The sequence below is a fragment of the Micromesistius poutassou genome (genome assembly GCF_964030765.1).
Source record: "Micromesistius poutassou genome assembly, chromosome: 22".
In the NCBI taxonomy this organism is placed as follows: domain Eukaryota; kingdom Metazoa; phylum Chordata; class Actinopteri; order Gadiformes; family Gadidae; genus Micromesistius; species Micromesistius poutassou.
Genome location: NC_140292.1, coordinates 2941261 through 2963384, shown reverse-complemented (window position 1 = coordinate 2963384; position 22124 = coordinate 2941261). Strand labels below are relative to the sequence as shown.

General features: G+C 45.6%; 2 protein-coding genes across 2 annotated transcripts; both read left to right on the top strand.

The window, feature by feature from the left end:
• Positions 1-393: 393 nt before the first annotated feature.
• On the top strand, positions 394-1942 carry LOC311367511 (myosin-13-like; the record flags this gene model as incomplete). The annotated part of the gene is made up of 4 exons (XM_084486345.1): positions 394-600; positions 1050-1193; positions 1563-1719; positions 1911-1942. The coding sequence occupies 4 exons, from the start codon at positions 394-396 to the stop codon at positions 1940-1942; spliced, it is 540 nt and encodes a 179-aa protein (XP_084342471.1).
• A 3772-nt stretch (positions 1943-5714) lies between these two features.
• Positions 5715-22100, top strand: LOC311367510 (myosin heavy chain, fast skeletal muscle-like; the record flags this gene model as incomplete). The annotated part of the gene is made up of 28 exons (XM_084486344.1): positions 5715-5876; positions 6433-6739; positions 7045-7112; positions 7398-7485; positions 7575-7692; positions 7951-8074; positions 8504-8640; positions 9058-9313; positions 10016-10258; positions 10721-10897; positions 11220-11365; positions 11503-11593; positions 12042-12431; positions 12775-12901; positions 13141-13259; positions 13890-14086; positions 14521-14623; positions 14898-14978; positions 15264-15429; positions 15826-15950; positions 16812-17120; positions 17771-17974; positions 18356-18481; positions 18707-18877; positions 19389-19493; positions 20920-21015; positions 21563-21694; positions 21964-22100. 28 exons carry the CDS (start codon positions 5715-5717, stop codon positions 21979-21981), a joined length of 4386 nt encoding a protein of 1461 aa, XP_084342470.1. The 3' UTR covers positions 21982-22100.
• Between the last annotated feature and the right edge of the window lie 24 nt (positions 22101-22124).

Genomic DNA, 22124 nt, shown 5'->3' with positions numbered 1-22124 from the left:
TAAGTTTAAGTGACAACCCATCCTCAATGCTACTTCATTCAATGCAATTCATGTCATTACCAGACCCTTATATCTCACTATTTGGGACCATCTGGCATTAAACCATTATGCAGTACGTTGAATTTTACTAATCAATGTTACTTAATGTAATATAATTTATTTCAAATATGCTGTAACCTAATGAAACAATAATATAATATAATCTAATATAAACTAAAGTAATATAAATGAATCAATACAATTGAATTTAACAAAATTCACCGTTATCCAATCAAATCTAACTTCATACAATGTAACCTCATCGAATACAATTTAATCTAAATAAAAAACATTTCCCCCCCCATCCCTCGTCCCCCCCCTTTCCCGCCCAAGCAGGGACGAGACGCTGAGACCATGAGCACGGACGCTGAGATGGCGGCCTATGGCAAGGCGGCGGTGTTCCTGCGCAAGCCGGAGCGGGAGCGCATCGAGGCCCAGACGCGGCCCTTCGACGCCAAGGTGGCGTGCTACGTGGTGGACGAGAAGGAGCTCTACGTGAAGGCCACCATCGTCAAGAGGGACAAGGAGCAGGTCACCGTCAAGCTGCTCCTCAGCGAGGAGGTGGGCTGCAGCGGTGGGATCCTAGTGTTGATGGTCCTTTTAGTTGAGGTGGTATATAAGGCTTTATATTATAAGCTGCTCCACAGCCAGGAGGTGGGATGTAGCGGCTGGATCCTAGTGTTTATGGTGGTTTGGGCTGTGTAGTTTAGATCGTATACTAGTAATATTTTATAAGCTGCTTGTCAGCCAGGAGGTGGGCTTCAGTGGCTGGATCGTAGTGCTTATGGTCGTTTGGGTGGTGTAGTTTAGATAGTATACTAGTAATATTTTATAAGCTGCTTGTCAGCCAGGAGGTGGGCTTTAGTGGCTGGATCCTAGTGTTTATGGTAGTTTGGGCGGTTAGGGTTAGGGTTCAGATGGTATGCTACTGTGCGACTTTATTTTATAAGCTGCTCCTCAGTGAGAAGGTGGGCTTCAGCTGGGTGGGCTTTGTCCTCTGTGTGCTCCAGACCAGGACTGTGAAGGAGGAGGACGTGTCCAGCATGAACCCTCCCAAGTACGACAAGATCGAGGACATGGCCATGATGACCTACCTCAACGAGGCGTCCGTGCTGTACAACCTCAAGGAGCGCTACGCCGCCTGGATGATCTACGTGAGACGGCGCGCACACGTGCACACGCACACACACACACACACACACACACACACACACACACACAATGTTGAGTACATTTCCTTTAAATAAAGACTTCAGATTCATGCCACTTTGCGCATCAAAGTACACAAGAGATTAATTTGCATGGAAAAACATACACAATAATGGAACAATGGCATGAAGAATGTTTATAACATAATACATTTGTTTGAAAGAATCGTCTTATAATACTATGAGTGAATACTGGTCATGGGTTGGCCCCTTCGGGAATCGAACCCCGAACCCTGGCGCTCTCTTTGAGCTAGAACAGTTAACAGTGGATCAATAGTATCACACCATTATCGGTGGTCTCTGTCTGCTCCCCAGACCTACTCAGGGTTGTTCTGTGCTACGGTGAACCCGTACAAGTGGCTTCCTGTGTACGACCAGGAAGTGGTCAACGCCTACCGGGGGAAGAAACGCATGGAGGCTCCTCCCCACATCTTCTCTGTCTCTGATAACGCCTATCAGAACATGCTGACCGGTACGGGCTCCATGATTGGCTGAATGGGAATCCGAATTCTGTATATGGATTATGTGTTTTTGTGTCGTGGTTCTGATTCTGTAATCTGACCTAGATCTGAATTCTGTCCAGGATTCAGTTATCAGATTCTGGACTTGAATTCTGTTGTTCAATAAACATTGTGCTTTCTTTTTTTAATGTTCTTCTTGCAGACAGGGAGAACCAGTCTGTCCTGATTACGTAAGTAACTAAAAGCGAGGACCATATCAAACCTCCAGCCTGTGTGTGTGTGTGTGTTGGGTATCCGAGCCTGAGTCTCGTCTGTGCCGCTCCCTAGTGGAGAATCCGGTGCAGGGAAGACGGTGAACACCAAGCGCGTCATCCAGTACTTTGCAACGATTGCAGTGGCTGGAGGAGAGAAGAAGAAAGAGACAGCCGGGAAAATCCAGGTGGGTTGACATCCGGCCCATCATGTGAGATTTGATTCATCTCGTGTGAAATGACCTCTATTTTTAAAGTTCTCAGCGTAGGGGCCTATTAGGCCAGCTGAAACCAGGTGTTCCTCTTCTTGATAACAAATACACAACTATATAACTGTGATCTGATGGGCTCCAGGGGTCTCTTGAGGACCAGATCATTGCTGCTAATCCTCTGCTGGAGGCCTATGGCAACGCCAAGACCGTGAGGAACGACAACTCCTCTCGCTTCGTAAGTATATAGCCGCCTGTATGTCTATAACTAGTCTCACAATTCAGACTTTGGTTGACCAAAGAGTATCTCTACTACCATCTAGACCGGCCACTGGAGAAGTGCACTTATTAACATTCACTTCTGAAAGCTTAATCAACTCATGCAAATTAGATTTATTCGGTAGAACAACTCTGTAACTAAACAGGACGTGAGTATTTTGGGTTGTGCAGTCGCCCCCCAGCAGTTCTGCCCTCACATAATAGCTTTCGGTTGCAGGGTAAATTCATCAGGATTCACTTTGGCAACTGTGGCAAGCTGGCCAGTGCTGATATTGAAACCTGTGAGTATGTGACACATATTAAAAAAGGGTCTCATCATTTGTATTTCCGCCTGAAAAAATGAAAATGGATTTGCACAAACCGGGGTTGTCGCTGCCGGTACCCCTTAAGTTCCTACCGTAATTCACGTAGAAGCACGACTCAATCAGGAGGGTTTCTGATCTGTATTTCTTCACCACAGATCTACTGGAGAAGTCCCGCGTGACCTTTCAACTCCCAGACGAGAGGGGTTACCACATCTTCTACCAGATGATGACCAACCACATGCCTGAGCTTATCGGTACACTTCTATGCGCTATACGTACTTCCGTCATCATAATCATGATTCATTACAGTTATACAGTGCTTTACCAGAAACTGAAAGTGGCTTTACTTAATGAGTGTGTCTGCGGGAAATCACACTTCATCAATCTTTATCATTTTTCAATTATTCCTTATGTCACTGGTGTAACACCAGTGTAACCAGAACTGGCAGGAATGTCCAGTGGTTAGGGTGGTTGACACTTAGAGGTTCCATCCCCAAGTCCTCTGGTCCCAGTAAGAAGCCCTAACCTCTCCCTGCTCCTTGAAACATGTTAGGACTATTGACACTTGACATGTTTCCCAATTGACCAAGTCGACTTAATAAAATAGTGACTAAATCTCAACTGCTCAACTACTCAGTGAGGAGGAGGTGGGTGTGGAGCCCAACACTGTCAACACTGTCCCCTCCTCTCTCCCCCTGAACAGAGATGACCCTGATCACCACCAACCCCTACGACTTCCCCATGATCAGCCAGGGCCAGATCACCGTGGCCAGCATTGACGACAAGGAGGAGCTGGTGGCCACCGACGTGAGTCACAATTCATCCATTCATTCACCCTCCAGCCTTTGAAGGAGGAGGGACCGGGTCCTGTGTTTGAGTTATTTGAGTGATTTTGAGGACAGAAGTGGTTATAGACTTTGCCTTGCTGTTGTCTAAAACAGATGTTTGAGGTGTATTTTTTTTTGTAAAGATAATTTCTGCTGGCTAATTCAACTGGATAGCGTTGTGATTGCTCTTTTCATGTTCCTTTGCACGACAATGGATGTCTAGAGTGCTAAAACTCAACTAAATAACTGAGTGTAAAATAAGCATATCCATATCTAACGTTTATGTACGGCCACAACCATTGAACTCATCTTAAGAAATTCCATGAGGTACCTTAAGGCTGATCATGTACCCTACAAAACCATTACCTCCATAATATCTCTGATATAGCGTGTTTAATAACGCATTACACGTGTGATAACCATGCACTGTTATCTCTCTACACCCATCCTCCAGACGGCCATCGACATCTTGGGCTTCACCTCGGAGGAGAAGCTGAGCATCTACAAGCTGACGGGCTCGGTGATGCACCACGGGAACATGAAGTTCAAGCAGAAGCAGCGCGAGGAGCAGGCGGAGCCCGACGGCACAGACGGTCAGAACCACAACACAACCCCTGATCCATCTCAATGGGCGAGGATGGGCTGATGGTCAGGGTTAGTTCGACTCCCAGCCGAAAGGTTCTGGGTTCGAACCTCACTCACGTGACTGCAGAATCAACTGATGCCCCCCTACCTACCCCTTCATGTCATTACCACACCCTAATATCTCACTATTTGGAACCATCTGGTATTATATATTATATTGTTGTTGCAGTGCGTTGAGTTATACTACATTTTTCTCAAATAGGGTTAATAAATTGAATATAATCAAATCTAAAGGGATGAATTCTAATGCGATGTATTCTAATCCAATGTAATGTTATGTAATGTAATATCAGTTATTATAATCCAATGTAATATAATCTATTAAAATACGCTGATTCAATATAAAGGACAACCTCATTTAAAACAAACACTTCCATTCCATCCCACGCTTTGATCTCCCTCTGCAACACATTGGAAAAGTGACATTTTGGATAAAAAGTGTCAAAGGACACGACCGACCAACGGCGAACGTTTCCTCTCTTTCCAGTGGCTGATAAGATCGGCTACCTGCTGGGGCTGAACTCGGCAGACATGCTGAAGGCCATGTGCTACCCCCGCGTGAAGGTCGGCAACGAGTACGTCACCAAGGGACAGACGGTTCCCCAGGTGAGGAGGAGGAGGAGGAGGAGGATGGGGAGGAGGATAATGCTGGAGGTTATGGTGATGATGATGATGATAAAGAGGATGATAATGTTCATGGTGATAAACAGGATGTTTATGGTGATTATGAGGAAGAGGCTGTGGATGTTTATGGTGATGATGATGATGATGAATAAGACGATGTTAATGGTGATGATGGTGATTATGATGAAGACGATGATGACGTTTATGGCGATGATGATGAAAATGATGTTGCAGGTTATGATGGTGAGGTTGGCGATTATGGTGGTGATGAAGAATATGACAGTAATCAAAGCAGTAATAGTGGTTGTTATAAAAGTTGTCATAATGTGTGTCACACCTGTTTTCGCTGGTTGCCTAGGTGACCAACTCGGTGAGCGCTCTGGCCAAGTCCATCTACGAGCGCATGTTCCTGTGGATGGTGGTCCGCATCAACCAGATGCTGGCCACCAAGCAGCCCCGCAACTTCTTCATCGGCGTGCTGGACATCGCCGGCTTTGAAATCTTCGACGTGAGGCCCCGCCCCTTGAGAAACACAACTAGGTCGACGTCTTCACATGTGAAACGTGTTGACCTAGTTATGTGTGTCATCCTCCTTAAGGAGAAGTGAAGCGAGACCAGGAACGAGACACAACTAGGTCAACTTTCCCATTTCTGGAGTCGGAATGACAGGAAAGATGTTGACCTAGTTTTGTCAAACTTCTGATTACTAGACAGTTGAGTGACAGTTGAAATTGAGAATGACGTGAACGATTGTTGACCTAGTTTTGCCTAACTTCTGATTCATAGACAGTTGACTGACAGTGGAATTGAGTATGGCCTAGTTTTGTTTTCGTTTTTCCACCTGTGTTTTTTTTCAGTACAACAGCATGGAGCAGCTGTGCATCAACTTCACCAATGAGAAACTGCAACAGTTCTTCAACCACCACATGTTCGTCCTGGAGCAAGAGGAGTACAAGAAGGAGGGGATCATCTGGGAGTTCATTGACTTCGGCATGGACTTGGCTGCCTGCATTGAGCTTATCGAGAAGGTAGGAGTTGTGGTCGTCATCCACGTATATGAAACACAGAAGTGCAGTTAGCAAAATCAACCCAGTTACAAGAGTCGGAACATTGACTATCGTGTGATCATCGTTTTCGATTGTTCCAAATCAGAAAGATTCTGTCTTCTATATTTTTCTCAGACACAAACCTCTTCTTCAACAACACGCATATGAAGCAGTACTTATTTTATGAATAAAGCCCAGCATTTCAGTTTCCCTTTAAATTATTACTGATTAAATACTGCTTTTCTTGCTCATACAAACTGTAACTGCCGCTACTATTTTAAAAGTTGTATATTGTGTATGTAGTGTATCTTATATATTATATTGTGGATAGTGTTGCATAGTCGATGGTTGCCTTGTCATTAGAATTGCCTTGTCCAGGATAACCCTGTGTTATATCGGGCACACGATAAATAAAAAAACATTAACATTTTAAAGGCAGAGGTTTGTATCGATCCCTGTAGGTGACAGGCATGTGGGACAACACAGTGTCACACACACAATCCCCATTTCTAACAGTCATATTTCCATTTCCGCCCAGCCAATGGGCCTCTTCTCCATCCTGGAGGAGGAGTGCATGTTCCCCAAGGCCTCGGACACCACCTTCAAGAACAAGCTGTACGACCAGCACATGGGGAAGAACAGCGCCTTCCAGAAGCCCAAAGCCGCCAAGGGCAAGGCGGAGGCCCACTTCTCCCTGGTGCACTACGCCGGCACCGTGGACTACAACATCTGCGGCTGGCTGGACAAGAACAAGGACCCCCTGAACGACTCGGTGATCCAGATATACCAGAAGTCCTCCTGCAAACTGCTGGGGCTCCTGTACGCCGTGGCCCCTGTGGCTGAAGGTAGCTTTGTGTTTCAGACACCACAATGTGTGTTCTTCAGCTGAAGAGATGTATTGATAAGTGCCCCCAAGAGGAACTTGTTTGATTGTAAACTAGTGATCAACAATTCTACTTCTAATTCACCAATTAGCCAACACCTTGGTTATTCAGAGATTACTTTTTTTCTCTCAGTATCAGTGTAATTTTTCCTTAACTGTTCACTTTCTTCGATTTCGCCTGGGGAATTCATGAAGTTTCTCCTAAAATATTTTCCCCTTGGCTACAGCGATATGTTCAATGGCTGTTTTGTTGTGGTTGATGTGTAGGAGACGCCAGCAAGAAAGGGGCGAAGAAGAAGGGCGGTTCCATGCAGACGGTGTCATCACAGTTCCGGGTGAGTTTCAAACCTGTTTAGTTTCTGCCTTTAGTTTCCATCCTGACTTCAGGTACTGAATGACAATAAAATGATCCAATATATTCTAATTTAATCTATTTTCATGTAATCTAATTGTATATAATCCAATGAAAAGTGTATCTAATCTGTAATGTTATCTAATAAAATAACACAATTACTAATCCCTGAAAGGAAATTCTGGTGTAACAGCAGCAAAAAGAACAGTACAAACCAAAAAGGGCGACTCACTCACTCTAATGTAATATATATTCCAACGGTATCCAGGATAATCTCGGCAAGCTGATGACCAACCTGAGGAGCACCCACCCTCATTTTGTCCGCTGCCTCATCCCCAACGAGTCCAAGACTCCAGGTCATACACCCCACCCACCGTACCGTGTCAATCCCATCCCAGTGGGTGTCTTCCGACCCTGACTAACGCCTGGACGGCGGTGTTCACAGGGCTGATGGAGAACCACCTGGTGATCCACCAGCTGAGGTGTAACGGCGTGCTGGAGGGCATTCGCATCTGCAGGAAGGGCTTCCCGAGCAGGATCCCCTATGCAGACTTCAAGCAGAGGTACAGCTTCTGATGTGATGCTTGAGTCTATCAATGAACCACGCAGCGGCTCATTGATAGAGTTGGGTCAAATCGCAAAGGTATGACGTCCAAACCAGAGATCTGAAAACGAAACGTTGAAGACCTCTGATCTAAACTGTAAAGAGTTAAAGGTATCGCCTGCCATATTTAAAGCTTTGGACTTATCTAATAATATAACTCATATATTGATACAAGTCATATGAAGTGTGTGTATGATGTCATCCCTCTTGATTGTAGGTACAAAGTGCTGAACGCGAGCGTGATCCCGGAGGGACAGTTCATCGACAACAAGAAGGCCTCTGAGAAGCTCCTGGGCTCCATCGACGTGGACCACCAGGAGTACAAGTTTGGGCACACCAAGGTGAGTCACGCAAGGAAGGTCAAATGAGTTTAATTATTGCAAAATAAAATATTTTATGTACCACATCTTATGTTAACAAATCATAATTATAATCATTGTCATTTGCATTATCCATGTTTATCTACTTTTAATGATGGCACATAAAAATAGTAGTAAGCATTTTGTAGTGTCTTCTCCTAGCTATCTTTTTTGTACGGGGTTATCCTCACAATTGTTAGTGCTTGCCACTTTTTTCTATGAACATCCTTACTGTAACAACAGTGATATATTGTTTCTCTTTCTTCTGACAAATGTACCTATTGTTTGGATAAAAGCGTCTGCTTAATGCCCTAAATGTAAATGTGAAATATAATGATCTATTATGTTAGAAAAAAATGTCCATCTCCGTGCGTGTTGCCTGGTTGATGGAGGTGTGTTTGGGCTCTCCAGGTGTTCTTCAAGGCAGGCCTGCTGGGAGTGCTGGAGGAGATGAGGGACGACAAGCTGGCCTCCCTGGTGGCCATGATCCAGGCCCTGTGTCGCTCCTTCGTCGTCAGGAAGGAGTTCCACAAGAGATTTGAGAGGAGGTGAGGGTCGCCCTCTCCTCGAAAACCAAGATATTTGATGATATTTCATGATTTATAAGTTAATAGTTACCATTTGTTAATTTGGGAGACACTTTGATCCCTTTTTGTGTGTAAGATTAAGACATCAGACAGTAGGAGTGGTAGTTTTTCCCACACTATACTATACTATACTGTTGATATTTGCTTCCAGTGTATTTTCCGACTTAATCAAGTTTTACTTGAGTACCTTGAAAAGCACCATATCAACAAAGTTTTTATAACGAATGAATTCAATAATAGTTCAATTATCAAATTTTTATATTTTCTGACTTTATCAAGTGCCTTTGAGTACCTTGAAAAGCGCCATATAAACATAGTTATTATAATAATTTAATTCAATGATCAAATGATGATCATTTCGTCCCCCCCACTACTCAGAGATGCCATCCTCACCATCCAGTACAACATCCGCTCCTTCATGAACGTGAAGCACTGGCCCTGGATGAAGGTCTACTACAAGATCAAGCCTCTGCTGAAGAGCGCCGAGACGGAGAAGGAGCTGGTCAACATGAAGGAGGACTTTGAGAAGTGCAAAGCCAACCTGGCCAAGGCCGAGTCCCGCAAGAAGGAGCTGGAGGAGAAGCTGGTCAGCGTGCTGCAGGAGAAGAACGAACTGCAGCTCCTGATCTCATCCGTGAGTCGAGTCCTGAGTTCACGCAATCAGAACCATCATCGCGTTGGTTGGACTGATGAGAACCCACTAGGTCTCTCACCAGGTACACCGGGGAGTCTCGCTGTTGTCTAGGTTTGAACTAAGTATGATTAAGCAGATTTAAAGTTTTTAAATGCGCCACATATCTTTAAGAAACTTCTAAATGAGGTCTGCTTCAAAACTTTATACTTCTAAATCAAGGCACACATGTTTGCTGCTTTTCATTTTAAAAAGTTTGTATACTTTTTTTTTATACAAAATGTATCCTCATCGCTATATTTATTATTCCTCCTTTACTTCTATTTCACATTTACCTTTGTTATGATTGTCTTCTTTTGTATGTAAATGATTCTCCTTTAACCTTTTAAAAGACACTGATTGCTGCCCACGTAAGATTACATGAGAGGAAACGAGATGTACTTTTTCAAATCCTTGAAAGGAAATCCAGGTTTCATAAACGGTATTCCTGAAGGGCTCCCGACGGCCCTTTGTGTTTGAAGGGCGCTCCAATCAACATCTCTCACATCTCCCCTTGATTGTAACGGTGTTGTTACATTTACATTTGGTCAACCATGCCAGGAGACAGCCAGCTCGTCGGGAGCGGTTAGGGTTAGGTGTCTTGCACATGGACACCTCGACACTCAAACAAGGAGGAAAGCCAACCTGTGTTCTGCCCCCCCCCAGGAATCGGAGAGTCTGATGAACGCGGAGGAGCGCTGCGAGGGGCTGATCAAGAGCAAGATCCAGCTGGAAGCGCGGCTGAAGGAGACCACGGAGCGGCTGGAGGACGAGGAGGAGGTGAACGCCGAGCTGACGGCCAAGAAGAGGAGGCTGGAGGACGAGGGCTCGGAGCTGAAGAGGGACATCGACGACCTGGAGCTCACTCTGGCCAAGCTGGAGAAGGAGAAGCACGCCACGGAGAACAAGGTGGGGGGGGAGGGGCTGCTAGGTGGACCGGGGGACAGCCACAGTGAAGGCTGCTGCTCATTGGTTTAGGGTCCCTGAAATGCGGCTTTTAATATGTACTACCATGTCTCCAACAAACATAAAGGACCAATTGTTCATATTTTGAGTCATATCTTTTTGAAAATAAATTATAAAAAATATAAATTATTATAAAATATTAAATATTTTTCATAAAAGATAGATGTTTTAAATATTTTTTCATGAAAAAAATGTCAAATAAAAAAGATGTAATTATTATAAATTATTATCCAAAAATTGTAAGAAATATATCTACTAACTTCTTTATGATTTATTTAACAAATTCAAATTAAATACATACACATAGATGCATAAAAAACTAAACAAATAAATAAAATACACAAATAAGTATAATAACTGCTAAAACTGTACACAGTAATTCTTTGTATTCCTTTCCGCTGACAGGTTAAAAACCTGAGCGAGGAGATGGCCAACCAGGAGGAGAGCCTGGGGAAGCTGAGCAAGGAGAAGAAGGCCCTGCAGGAGGCCCACCAGCAGACCCTGGACGACCTGCAGGTGGAGGAGGACAAGGTCAACGTCCTGACCAAGGCCAAGACCAAGCTGGAACAGCAGGTCGACGACGTGAGTCCGCCCACGCTTTCCTTCTATCTCATTTTGATAAGTCACTTGATACATTAGTGTGCTCACATTTGCAGTTCATGAGATACAGATAATATCAATGAAGTATCTGAATGAAGTGACAGAAATTGATATTTTTTATATAGTTTAGATGTTAGGGATCAATTCCCAGATGAAAGGTTGTGGGTTCAATCCCTACTGCCCCCACTTGGAAGCTTCCACGAGCCGGACGCTTTGCGCAGTAAAGACTTGTGAACCTGTAGTGACTGTCAGTCACGTGGAACCAAGGTGGCTTTTCAGAGTGCTGCTTGGTTGTGTTTCCCAGCTGGAGGGCTCTCTGGAGCAGGAGAAGAAGGCCCGCATGGACCTGGAGAGAGCCAAGAGGAAGCTGGAGGGAGACCTGAAGCTGGCCCAGGAGTCCATCATGGACCTGGAGAACGACAAGCAGCAGTCTGAGGAGAAACTCAAAAAGTACGAAATGTGTTCTAAAAAGTTACAACAGTTAGCCTCATTTCTGGGCAAAATAAAGTCCATCCGATTTGATGGATTTTACAACTGTGGTTTCTACCTGCTGCTCCTGTGAAAACTGACCCTGTGTGTTTGACCAGGAAAGACTTTGAGACCAATCAGCTGATGAGCAAAATAGAGGACGAACAGTGTCTGGGAGCACAACTGCAGAAGAAGATCAAAGAACTGCAGGTAGAACACAGCCTTCATTTAATTTCCTTCCTTCATTTTTTTATTTGCCGTACCCTACAATGCAGTACTGAAAATCCTGTACAAACACATTTGGATTAGCTCAAATAGAATTCCAAGGACTGCATGACCATGTTTCCTAAAGAACTTGGCAGAGTGCAGAGCATAGAATTGTTGAATTGGTTGAATTTATGAAAGAATTTGGGGGGAAGTGCATAATAGTTAGAGTCAGAACATGACAACTACAAGGGCACGCCGACATTTCACAAAGGTGGTCCAAGGTTCAAGCTGCCATCTACATTCAGCACTAGCCCTGGAAAACAAATAATCCTAAAAACGTCCCCCAGTTTTGATCCGTTCCTTGGGGTTCCTTGTTTCCCGGGTGGTGTTCCCATCATCCCACCGCGCCGTCTACCCCCCCACCCCCACCCCCACCCTCACTCCCAACTAGGCCCGCATGGAGGAGCTGGAGGAGGAGATGGAGGCGGAGCGGGCCGCCCGGGCCAAGGTGGAGAAGCAGCGCTGCGACCTGTCCCGCGAGCTGGAGGAGATCAGCGAGCGGCTGGAGGAGGCGGGCGGCGCCACGGCCGCGCAGGCGGAGACCAGCAAGAAGCGCGAGGCGGAGGTGCAGAAGCTGCGGCGGGACCTGGACGCGTCGACGCTGCAGCACGAGGCCACGGCGGCCGCGCTGCGCAAGAAGCAGGCGGACAGCGTGGCGGCGCTGGGCGAGCAGATCGACAACCTGCAGCGCGTCAAGCAGAAGCTGGAGAAGGAGAAGAGCGAGCTCCGCATGGAGGTCGACGACCTCTCGGGCAACATGGAGGCGGTGGCCAAAGCCAAGGTGACGGCGGGGGTTTGGGGGTTGGTGTTTGTGGTCGATCGGCGTTGGGTTTATTTGAAAGAGACCGTGTGGGGGATGAGCATATTTGGAGCGTCTTGCTCAAGGATGGTCGACGGGTAGACGTTGTGAACGTTGGGAATCGAACCCAGGACCTTTTGGCTGGGAGTGGAACATTCGACGGGGTGATTGTCCTCCCCGATCCTGTTCAAATGAATCATTAATTGAAGTCCTTAATATAGAATTGTATCCATCCTTTCCCGCCTTAGATGAATGAAGTCTGTCTTCCCTTCGATCGATGTCGTCTCTGTGCTAATGTGTGTTGTGTACTCCCACGTTCCCCCAGAGCCATCTGGAGAAGCAGTGTCGCTCTCTGGAGGACCAGCTGTGTGAGCTGAAGGCCAAGAGCGACGAGAGCTTCCGGCAGAACCACGACCTCGGAGCTCAGCGGGCACGGCTGCTCACGGAGAACGGTGACGACGACGTCTGGTTTTATTACGCGGCTTTGTCGTATACTCGATTTTGATTGGTCCCATTAATCACGGCATTCAGCAGCCTGTTGTTTCTTTACAGCAGACCTCTACTATGAATAACAGACCGTTGCTGTGGATGCTTTTCCCAACAATAGAATATATAGATTTATTATGCGATAATGACCAGCCATTGCTATATTTTTCACGTTCACATCCCATGGTGTCCTGGCACCCTGCAGGGGAGCTCAGCCGTCAGCTGGAGGAGAAGGAGTCCCTGCTGTCCCAGATGACCAGGGGAAAGCAGGCCTCCATCCAGCAGATAGAAGAGCTCAAGAGACACACAGAGGAAGAGATCAAGGTCGGATGTCGGATGAGTACAAATCCCATCTGGTCTGATGCCTTCACTGTTGTATTTTGCCCCCAATTGTATAAATGAGGCGGCAGTGTCTTAGGAGGTAGATGGGGTTGACTGGCAACCGGAAGGTTGGTAGTTCAATCCCCGGCTCCTCCAGCTCCTAGAGTGTCGAGGTGTCCCTGAGCAAGACAACCCAACCCTAACTGCTTGCATTGTCGGCTTGCATGGTTGACACCACTGTCGGTTTGTGAATGTGTGTATGAATGGGTTAGGGAATAATTGTAAAGCGCTTTGAGTGACTACTGGTTTGACAAGCGCTACATAAATCCAGTCCATTTAATATATTTCATATCTATTCCACAATATATGTTAATATTTACTATGTTCATTTAGCTGTGTGTGTGGGCTGTGTGTCCATTGTTTATTAGTATGTGTATAATTGCTTCATAAATGCAAAAACTAGAGAAAGAAGAAGAAAGAAAGAAAGAAAGAAAGAAGAAGTAGCATTCTTATCATCTTCTTCTTGTTTAGCCACTCCACCATCCTGACCTCTTACAAATGACCAGATTCCCAGAACACGACAGAATTCACTCAATCATCCTCATCCCCATCTCCCCTCCTCCCCGGCTCCAGGCGAAGAACGCCCTGGCTCACAGCGTCCAGTCGGCCCGCCACGACTGTGACCTCCTGCGGGAGCAGTTCGAGGAGGAGCAGGAGGCCAAGGCGGAGCTCCAGCGGGGCATGTCCAAGGCCAACAGCGAGGTGGTCGGCTGGAGGAGCAAGTACGAGACGGACGCCATCCAGCGCACCGAGGAGCTGGAGGAGGCCAAGTGAGTGGCTGCCGTCACAGGGTGGTGGAGGACGCTGGGTCGGAGGACATCGCTATAGGAGTGGCCACTTTCAACCATGGATACGAATACACTGCCTTGGGGGTGCATAAGAAGGTTCAGGGGGTACTTGTAAAGAATGTACTTTTGTATTGTTATACCCACAAAAAAATGACAATAAATTAATAAAACATCTATATTCTTCTTAATTTGGTAAATATTATATTAATTATAAAGTTTATAATATTATAAGTATCTAGTTTCCCCTTGTAGGAGGAAGCTAGTCCAGTTTAACTTCTAGTTTCCCCTTGTAGGAAGAAGCTAGTCCAGTTTAACTTCTAGTTTCCCCTTGTAGGAGGAAGCTAGTCCAGTTTAACTTCTAGTTTCCCCTTGTAGGAAGAAGCTAGTCCAGTTTAACTTCTAGTTTCCCCTTGTAGGAAGAAGCTAGCCCAGCGGCTGCAGGAGGCTGAGGAGCAGATCGAGGCGGTGAACGCTAAGTGTGCCTCCCTGGAGAAGACCAAGCAGAGACTGCATGGGGAGGTCAGAGGTCACTCTTCCTGTCCAATAGAAACCTTCTTTTATGTCATTCAATTCAAAGAGTATAAGACAACACGCAGCTCAATACATAGATATGCAAGACACAACACATGACAGTAGCCTATAACAAGTTGAATGCATATTGTTTGTAAATGTATCTGGATGGAGGAAGGTGTTAGAATATGAATGTACTATGATTCATGAATGGTGAATAGTACAGTTCCTAACCAAACTACCATGAGTGTGAGCTCATTGTGAATGAATGTTTGTATCGCAGGTGGAGGACCTCATGACTGACCAGGAGAAGTCTAATGCGATGGCTGCCAACCTGGACAAGAAGCAAAGAAACTTTGACAAGGTAAAACTATGTTCAAATATAGAAAAAATGCAAAACTTCTGCTACTACTCCTATAATTAAACTACAACAATTAAGACTACTATTACTACTACTACTAATAATAATAATATAATATATATTCTTAAATGTATTCAGCTTTATTCGTATAGAACCTTTTAAAAGCATAGTCTACAAAGTACTTTAACGTACACAATGATGACCAAACCATTGTCCCCTATCGGCTTATCATGAAACATGTCAAAAACGAACAAACCCTTTGTGACTCCCGCCGACTCCTCGGCCCAGATCCTGAGTGAGTGGAAGCAGAAGTACGAGGAGAGCCAGGCGGAGCTGGACGGGGCCCAGAAGGAGAGCCGCAGCCTGAGCACGGAGCTCTTCAGGCTGAGGAACTCCTACGAGGAGGCCCTGGAACACCTGGAGACCCTGAAGAGGGAAAACAAGAACCTGCAGCGTGGGTTCCACCGTGCAGGCCGAGGGACTGTTGTGGTTGTCTTTGTGTACCCGGAGTGACTGTTGTTGTTGTTGTCGTTGTGGTTGTTGTTCATCTGTCAGTTGGGCTGAACTTCTGTTTAATTATTATATTTATTTTAATCAATTGAATTATGGATTGAGTCAGTTATTCATTACAAATATTTTTGCTAACGTATTTCCTTGTTTAATTGTTTTATATCTTTCTATTATTATTATTATTATTATTATTCATAATGTAATGTAATTATTTAATGTTTTGGATGTATTTATTGATATATCTATATATTTAATGATTAATGTATTCTTGGATTTGTTCGTATTCCTCTTTTATTTGGTCCATTTGTTTGTTTGGTTGTGGGTACGCCTCCCGCTACAGAGGAGATCTCGGACCTGACGGAGCAGATGGGGGAGACGGGCAAGAGCCTGCATGAGCTGGAGAAGGCCAAGAAGTCAGCGGAGACGGAGAAACGCGAGATCCAGACCGCTCTGGAGGAGGCCGAGGTACCTGCTTGAGTTTGGTTGAAACCGTTTGTCAAACTGATTCTTTCATTTTAATATTCTACCATACCATATTCTGAGAATTATCATATTAATAATAATAATTTAAAAAGTAAATACAATTAACTTTCCCCTACTAACATTAACATAAAAAGATGAGCCCATACATAGTTCTTACAATTCTCCTTTATAAAATTATATTTTATAAAGTGGACATTATAAAAGGCAAATAACTAAACTCCATTACTCATCTATAAACAAATTAGTCAGTTACTATAAATTAATGAATAATCAAATTTATTTTTAGGGGAGTTATGAGACACTATCAGAGTATTCAAATATACATATTGTTTCTGAGATCTACATGTGTAAACAGCTATCTGGCCATCCATCCATCCCTCGATCAATCCATTCATCCCTCGATTCTTCCATCCGTCGACCCATCCATCCATCCATCAACCCATCCTTTATTAACCAAGGGTAAGTAAGTGACCATGAGGCCTTCGGACCCAGATCCAGAAGCAGTAGACTCTAGTTGTTCCAGCCGAGGTCTGCTTTCATTCACCTCCTTCCCACGCGGACCTCCTCCTCTCTGTATCAAACACAACTTGGCTGTTTGATACACTGTTTTCTTGCACTGTTTGTATGCACTGTTTAAGCACTCCTTCATGTAAATATTGGCCTGTATAGTATTCTTCTTGTATATTGTTTCCCGCATATATATTTTTTGCATTTTGCATTTTGCACTTTTGCACATTCATACTTGTTTTTTAACTCTTATTATATTTGTAACATGGTGTTTACTGCTGCTGTACGTGCAATGCGATGAATAAAGTTCCCATCTCTCCATCTATCTATCTCTAGGGCACGCTGGAGCACGAGGAGTCCAAGATCCTGCGGGCGCAGCTGGAGCTCAACCAGGTGAAGGGCGAGGTGGAACGCAAGCTGAAGGAGCGGGACGACGAGGTGGAGCAGGTGAGGCGGTCCAGCCAGAGGGTGATGGAGTCCATGCAGAGCACCCTGGACGCCGAGGTGCGCAGCCGCAACGACGCGCTCCGCGTGAAGAAGAAGATGGAGGGCGACCTGAACGAGATGGAGCTCCAGCTGAGCCACGCCAACCGCCAGGCGGCCGAGGCCCAGAAGCAGCTCAGGAATGTCCAGGGCCAGCTCAAGGTGAGAACGCTCCGTCGAGAACGTCTTCTAAGTCTTCTAAACACTGGAGGCCAGGTTATACTTAAGTGTAGAGGAGCTAAAGGTACGACGCAGAGGTCCTGTGTTGACCATCCTAAGCGTAATCTGCCAAAAGGCACTCAATTCTGTGTCATCTGGTGCTATTTATAATGGGAAGATTTGACATGTATTCCTAATGAAGATTAGACTAGTCTTATCATCATCATTATTATCGGGTGGGTGTAAGACAGGGTAGCATCCTCTGTGGTCTGGTGATGGCACCAGGCCACTGATGGCATGGAGACTATTTCCATGTCCTTGTGCTACTTATAACTAAGGGCCGTACAACTAAGAACTATGCAACACTAATTAAGTTTAGACTTGCTAAAGGTTAAAAAAAACACAGACTAAGGGCTATACAAGATTAAAGAAGTGCCATAGAAATACAATCGGCTCGGCTATACAGCGGAACGGTGTATTTTACTTCGAACCGTTAGACCCAAATACAACTTCCACCACATAAACTAAAAACCCACCAAACACCCACCTAACACCCACCAAACACCCACCTAACACCCACCAAACACCCACCAAACACCCACCAAACACCCACCTAACACCCAGCCACTCTGCCTTGCTCCAACCCTCGCCAGGACGCCCAGCTGCACCTGGACGACGCGACGCGCGCGTCAGAGGACACCAAGGAGCAGGCGGCCGTGGCGGACCGCCGGAACGCGCTGATGGGGGCAGAGATGGAGGAGCTGCGGGGGGCCCTGGAGCAGACGGAGAGGGCCCGCAGGGTGGCGGAGCAGGAGCTGCTGGACGCCAGCGAGAGGGCCGGCCTGCTGCACTCTCAGGTGTGCATGTGGATGGATGTCAGGAGGGGTTATGTTTTTAATACTGCAGGTTGCAACAGGTTGTTTTCAACTCCTCCACTTTTAGCGTGTGGTTAATAGAAGATCATTAGCATTAAATATATTCAATAATAATAGTATATAATAGTCATACAAATATAGCATTTTAGTGTTAGATTATGTTAGATTATGTAGATTATGATTACTGCCTGGCGCAGTGATCTCCTGTGCGATAAAAAGTACTTTTTTATCACTATTTATATATCAATCTTTCTATTTATGTATCTATTCATCTATTTCTCTATCTATCTATCTATTAATTCCTCCGTCTGTCTTTCCATTCCTCTGTCTGTCCGTCTGTCGTCTATTCCCTGTGCTGTCCAGAACACGAGTCTGGTGAACAGCAAGAAGAAGCTGGAGAGTGACCTGCTGCAGATCCAAAGTGAGGTGGACGACACCGTCCAGGAGGCCCGCAACGCAGAGGAGAAGGCCAAGAAAGCCATCACTGACGTAGGAGGCGTGGTAGTGGAGTAGTGCTTGTAGGATAAGGAGGAGTAGGTAGAGTAGGGAGAATAGGAGGAATCGTAATAATGTACAAATAATAGTAATACAAATAATGATAATACATATATATATATACCATATATGTTCTTAGTATACCTAGTGTACCACTGAGTAGGCCTTAGTATACTTTAGTATGCCTAGTATAACAACAGGATGTGTGGTTGTGGACAGGCGGCCATGATGGGGGAGGAGCTGAAGAAGGAGCAGGACACCAGCACTCACCTGGAGAGGATGAAGAAGAACCTGGAGGTGGCGGTGAAGGACCTGCAGCAGCGGCTGGATGAGGCCGAGAGCCTGGCCCTCAAAGGGGGCAAGAAGCAGCTCCAGAAGCTGGAGGCCAGGGTAAGGACTCTACTGATTGGACTTCCAAGTCGTCCATCCAAATGCCACTTACAGTGAATGAGGTTAGATGTCATCAAAGAGATGGATGGTGGAGTAGCTCCGAGATATTTAGGCCTTGGCTAAGTAACCAATAGAAGGTAAATGTAAAGCATCTTGCGCAAGGATGTCAGGCAGTGTTGATCTGCCATTCGGGCATACCGGGACAAATCCCAGTTTGTCTGCACCGTTCTGTCTCTCTACTGGCCCTCTCTGTGTACCTGTTATCTGGGGGGGGCAGGAGATTGTGCTGTGGGCGTGTGTTCCGGGACTGGGCTCACTGGCCAATCAGAACTAAGTCTCAGCGTGCAGTGTTGAGGAGGGCCAATGAAAGCCATGGACTAGAGAAAGTAGAAAAGTAAAGTATGGGATGACAGAATCGGAGAGAAAAGGAAGCAGGCTGTCGTATAAAACTATGGCCTGTCGACCATTAATTTGATAAGTGGGCGTTAACCTTCATCTCTCTTGGCTGCAGGTTCGAGAGCTGGAGGTGGAGCTAGACAACGAGCAGAGGACAGGGGGAGAGGCCGTCAAAGGGGTTCGCAAATACGAACGCAGAGTCAAGGAGCTCACCTACCAGGTAGGGCTGAGGAGGACACATCTGTTCTGACTTCTAACCCTATAAATATTGGCTTTCCAATATGTGAAGAAAGAAATATTCACAAACATTTCTAGCAATTTCTTCCAACTCATCCAACAACATTTTGTAATTGTAGTTATACTCACAACATATCCGGTTCTCTCAAGGACGACGGTTTAACAACAATAAAACGTTTTTATCTTTCTATATATATATATATTTATTTCCCTGAAAGATGCCAACTCCACCCTGGCTCCAGTCAATCATGGCGTACCGCAGGGTTCTGTGCTCGGCCCTCTCCTCTTCACCATATACATGCCAAATTATTCGTCACCACGGTCTCAGTTTCCACTGCTATGCTGATGACACTCAATTATACATCAGCACCAAACCCTCCACTCAGCTCCCGCCTGGTCCACTCATCAACTGTCTGCAAGAACTAAAAACCTGGATGACCTCTAACCTCCTCAAACTGAACAGCAATAAAACTGAGCTCATGGTGGTGGCCCCCAAGCCACTGCTCAGGAAGGTTGGGGATCTTGTCCTGGAAGTGGATGGCTGCTCCATCACCCCATCACCCGTAGTCCGCAACCTGGGTGTCATCCTGGACCCCACCCTATCATTCCAGTCCCACATTAATAATGTCACAAAATCTGCATTCTACCACCTGAAGAACATTGCACGACTCCGACCCGCACTCTCAGACTCAGTTACTGAAACCCTGATCCACTGCTTCATCTCTACCCGCCTGGATTACTGCAACGCCATACTCTCCCCTCTAAAACCCTGGACAGACTGCAATATGTGCAGAACTCAGCTGCCAGGGTCTTAACTGGCATTAAGCCCTGGCAGCACATCACCCCCACCCTGATGCAGCTCCACTGGTTACCAGTCAAGTTCCACATTAAATTCAAAATTTTACTCCTCACTTACAAGTCCCTTCATGCTCTGGCCCCCCGTTACCTCTCTGACCTCCTCCACCCCTACACCCCCCTGCGGTCCCTCAGGTCCTCTGACAAGGACCAGCTGGCAATTCCCCGCATTAGACTTAAGACCTTTGGGGATAGGGCCTTTTGCGTGTCCGCACCCACTCTGTGGAATCAGCTCCCCCCCCACATCCGCTGTGCCCCTTCCATGGAGACTTTTAAAAAGCACACGAAAGTGCACCTCTTCTCTGAGGCCTATGGCCTCTAACGCATGACCCCACCCAGCGCCTTGCGCATTTGCACTCACTCACTCGCCTACACACACACCCTCACCTCCCACTCTTGTGAAGCGACCTTGAGTATCCTGAAAGGCGCTATATAAAATCAATTTATTATTAGGGACCGAGCAGGAACCTGCAAGGAACCTCTTGTTATTATTATTATTATTATTTATATGTATGAACTGTTAACCCTCAAAGTGGTTTCCTTGGCAACAACAGAGCGAGGAGGACAAGAAGACCATGGCCCGGCTCCAGGAGCTGGTGGACAAGCTGCAGCTGAAGGTGAAGGCCTACAAGAGGCAGGCGGAGGACGCGGTGAGTCACCCACACGGCCCCCCATCCCTTCACCCCTCCAGGGCCCTCCTCCTCCAGGGCCCTCCACCTCCTCCATGGTCCTCAATCCCTTCACCCCTCCTCCCCCTCCTCCTCCATCACTCACACAGAGAGGAGATGAGTTGTTTCATAAATCACAGACGGGACATTCAGATGTCACAGCTGAAGTGCAGCACAGTAATAAGATCATTAAACTGTAATAAATATATAGGAATACGCAGAATTCCATTAAAAAAGGAAATGTATTAAGTAAAATATTTTGGTATGAATTGGTATACATTTAATTAGTATTTATTTGAATACGCTTGAAAGTGTGCATAACAGAATTAAGAAAGGGTTTTCACACACACACGCAAAATATTTGTAATAGAAATGTAAACACAGGATGTCAATGTGAATAGTACCTTGCGGTAAACATTATGGTGCGGTCCATAATATTTACCACGTCTGTTTACATCATAACCGACATGACACGTGGTCGCACGAGTGTCTGAGGAAACTGTGTGTGCTTGTCCCCTTGTCCCTGCAGGAAGAACAGGCCAACTTCTCCATGGCCAAGCTGCGTAAGGTCCAACACGAGCTGGAGGAAGCCCAGGAGAGGAGCGACATCGCAGAGTCCCAGGTCAACAAAATAAGAGCCAAGAGCCGCGAGACTGGAAAGGTGCGGTTCAGCAGATACTCATAAACATATTACAGCTCAATACAAATAATTGGAATAATAAACAATATCTTATCATAGTGATAATAGAATTGGATCTTCATGCAATTACATGCAATTCCTCTGGGATATATAAAGTTTGATTTATCTATCGAACTCTATCAAAAGCAGGCAGACAATGTTAAATAAAGACTAAATAACTATGTGAACTAATAACTAATCCAACAATTTATTTTTATTATGACATTTTTTACTTTGATTTTTATCTGCAGCCTAAAGATGCCGAGTGAGTCCAACTGCACGGAAGGTTCCCTGAGCTTCATATAATATGACCGCCACAGTGAGGAAATCCAATACAATATACAATACCATGATGACTCATGTCTGGCCTCTTGGCCAGGTCTCTCTTGGAAAAGTGATTTTAAATCTCAGT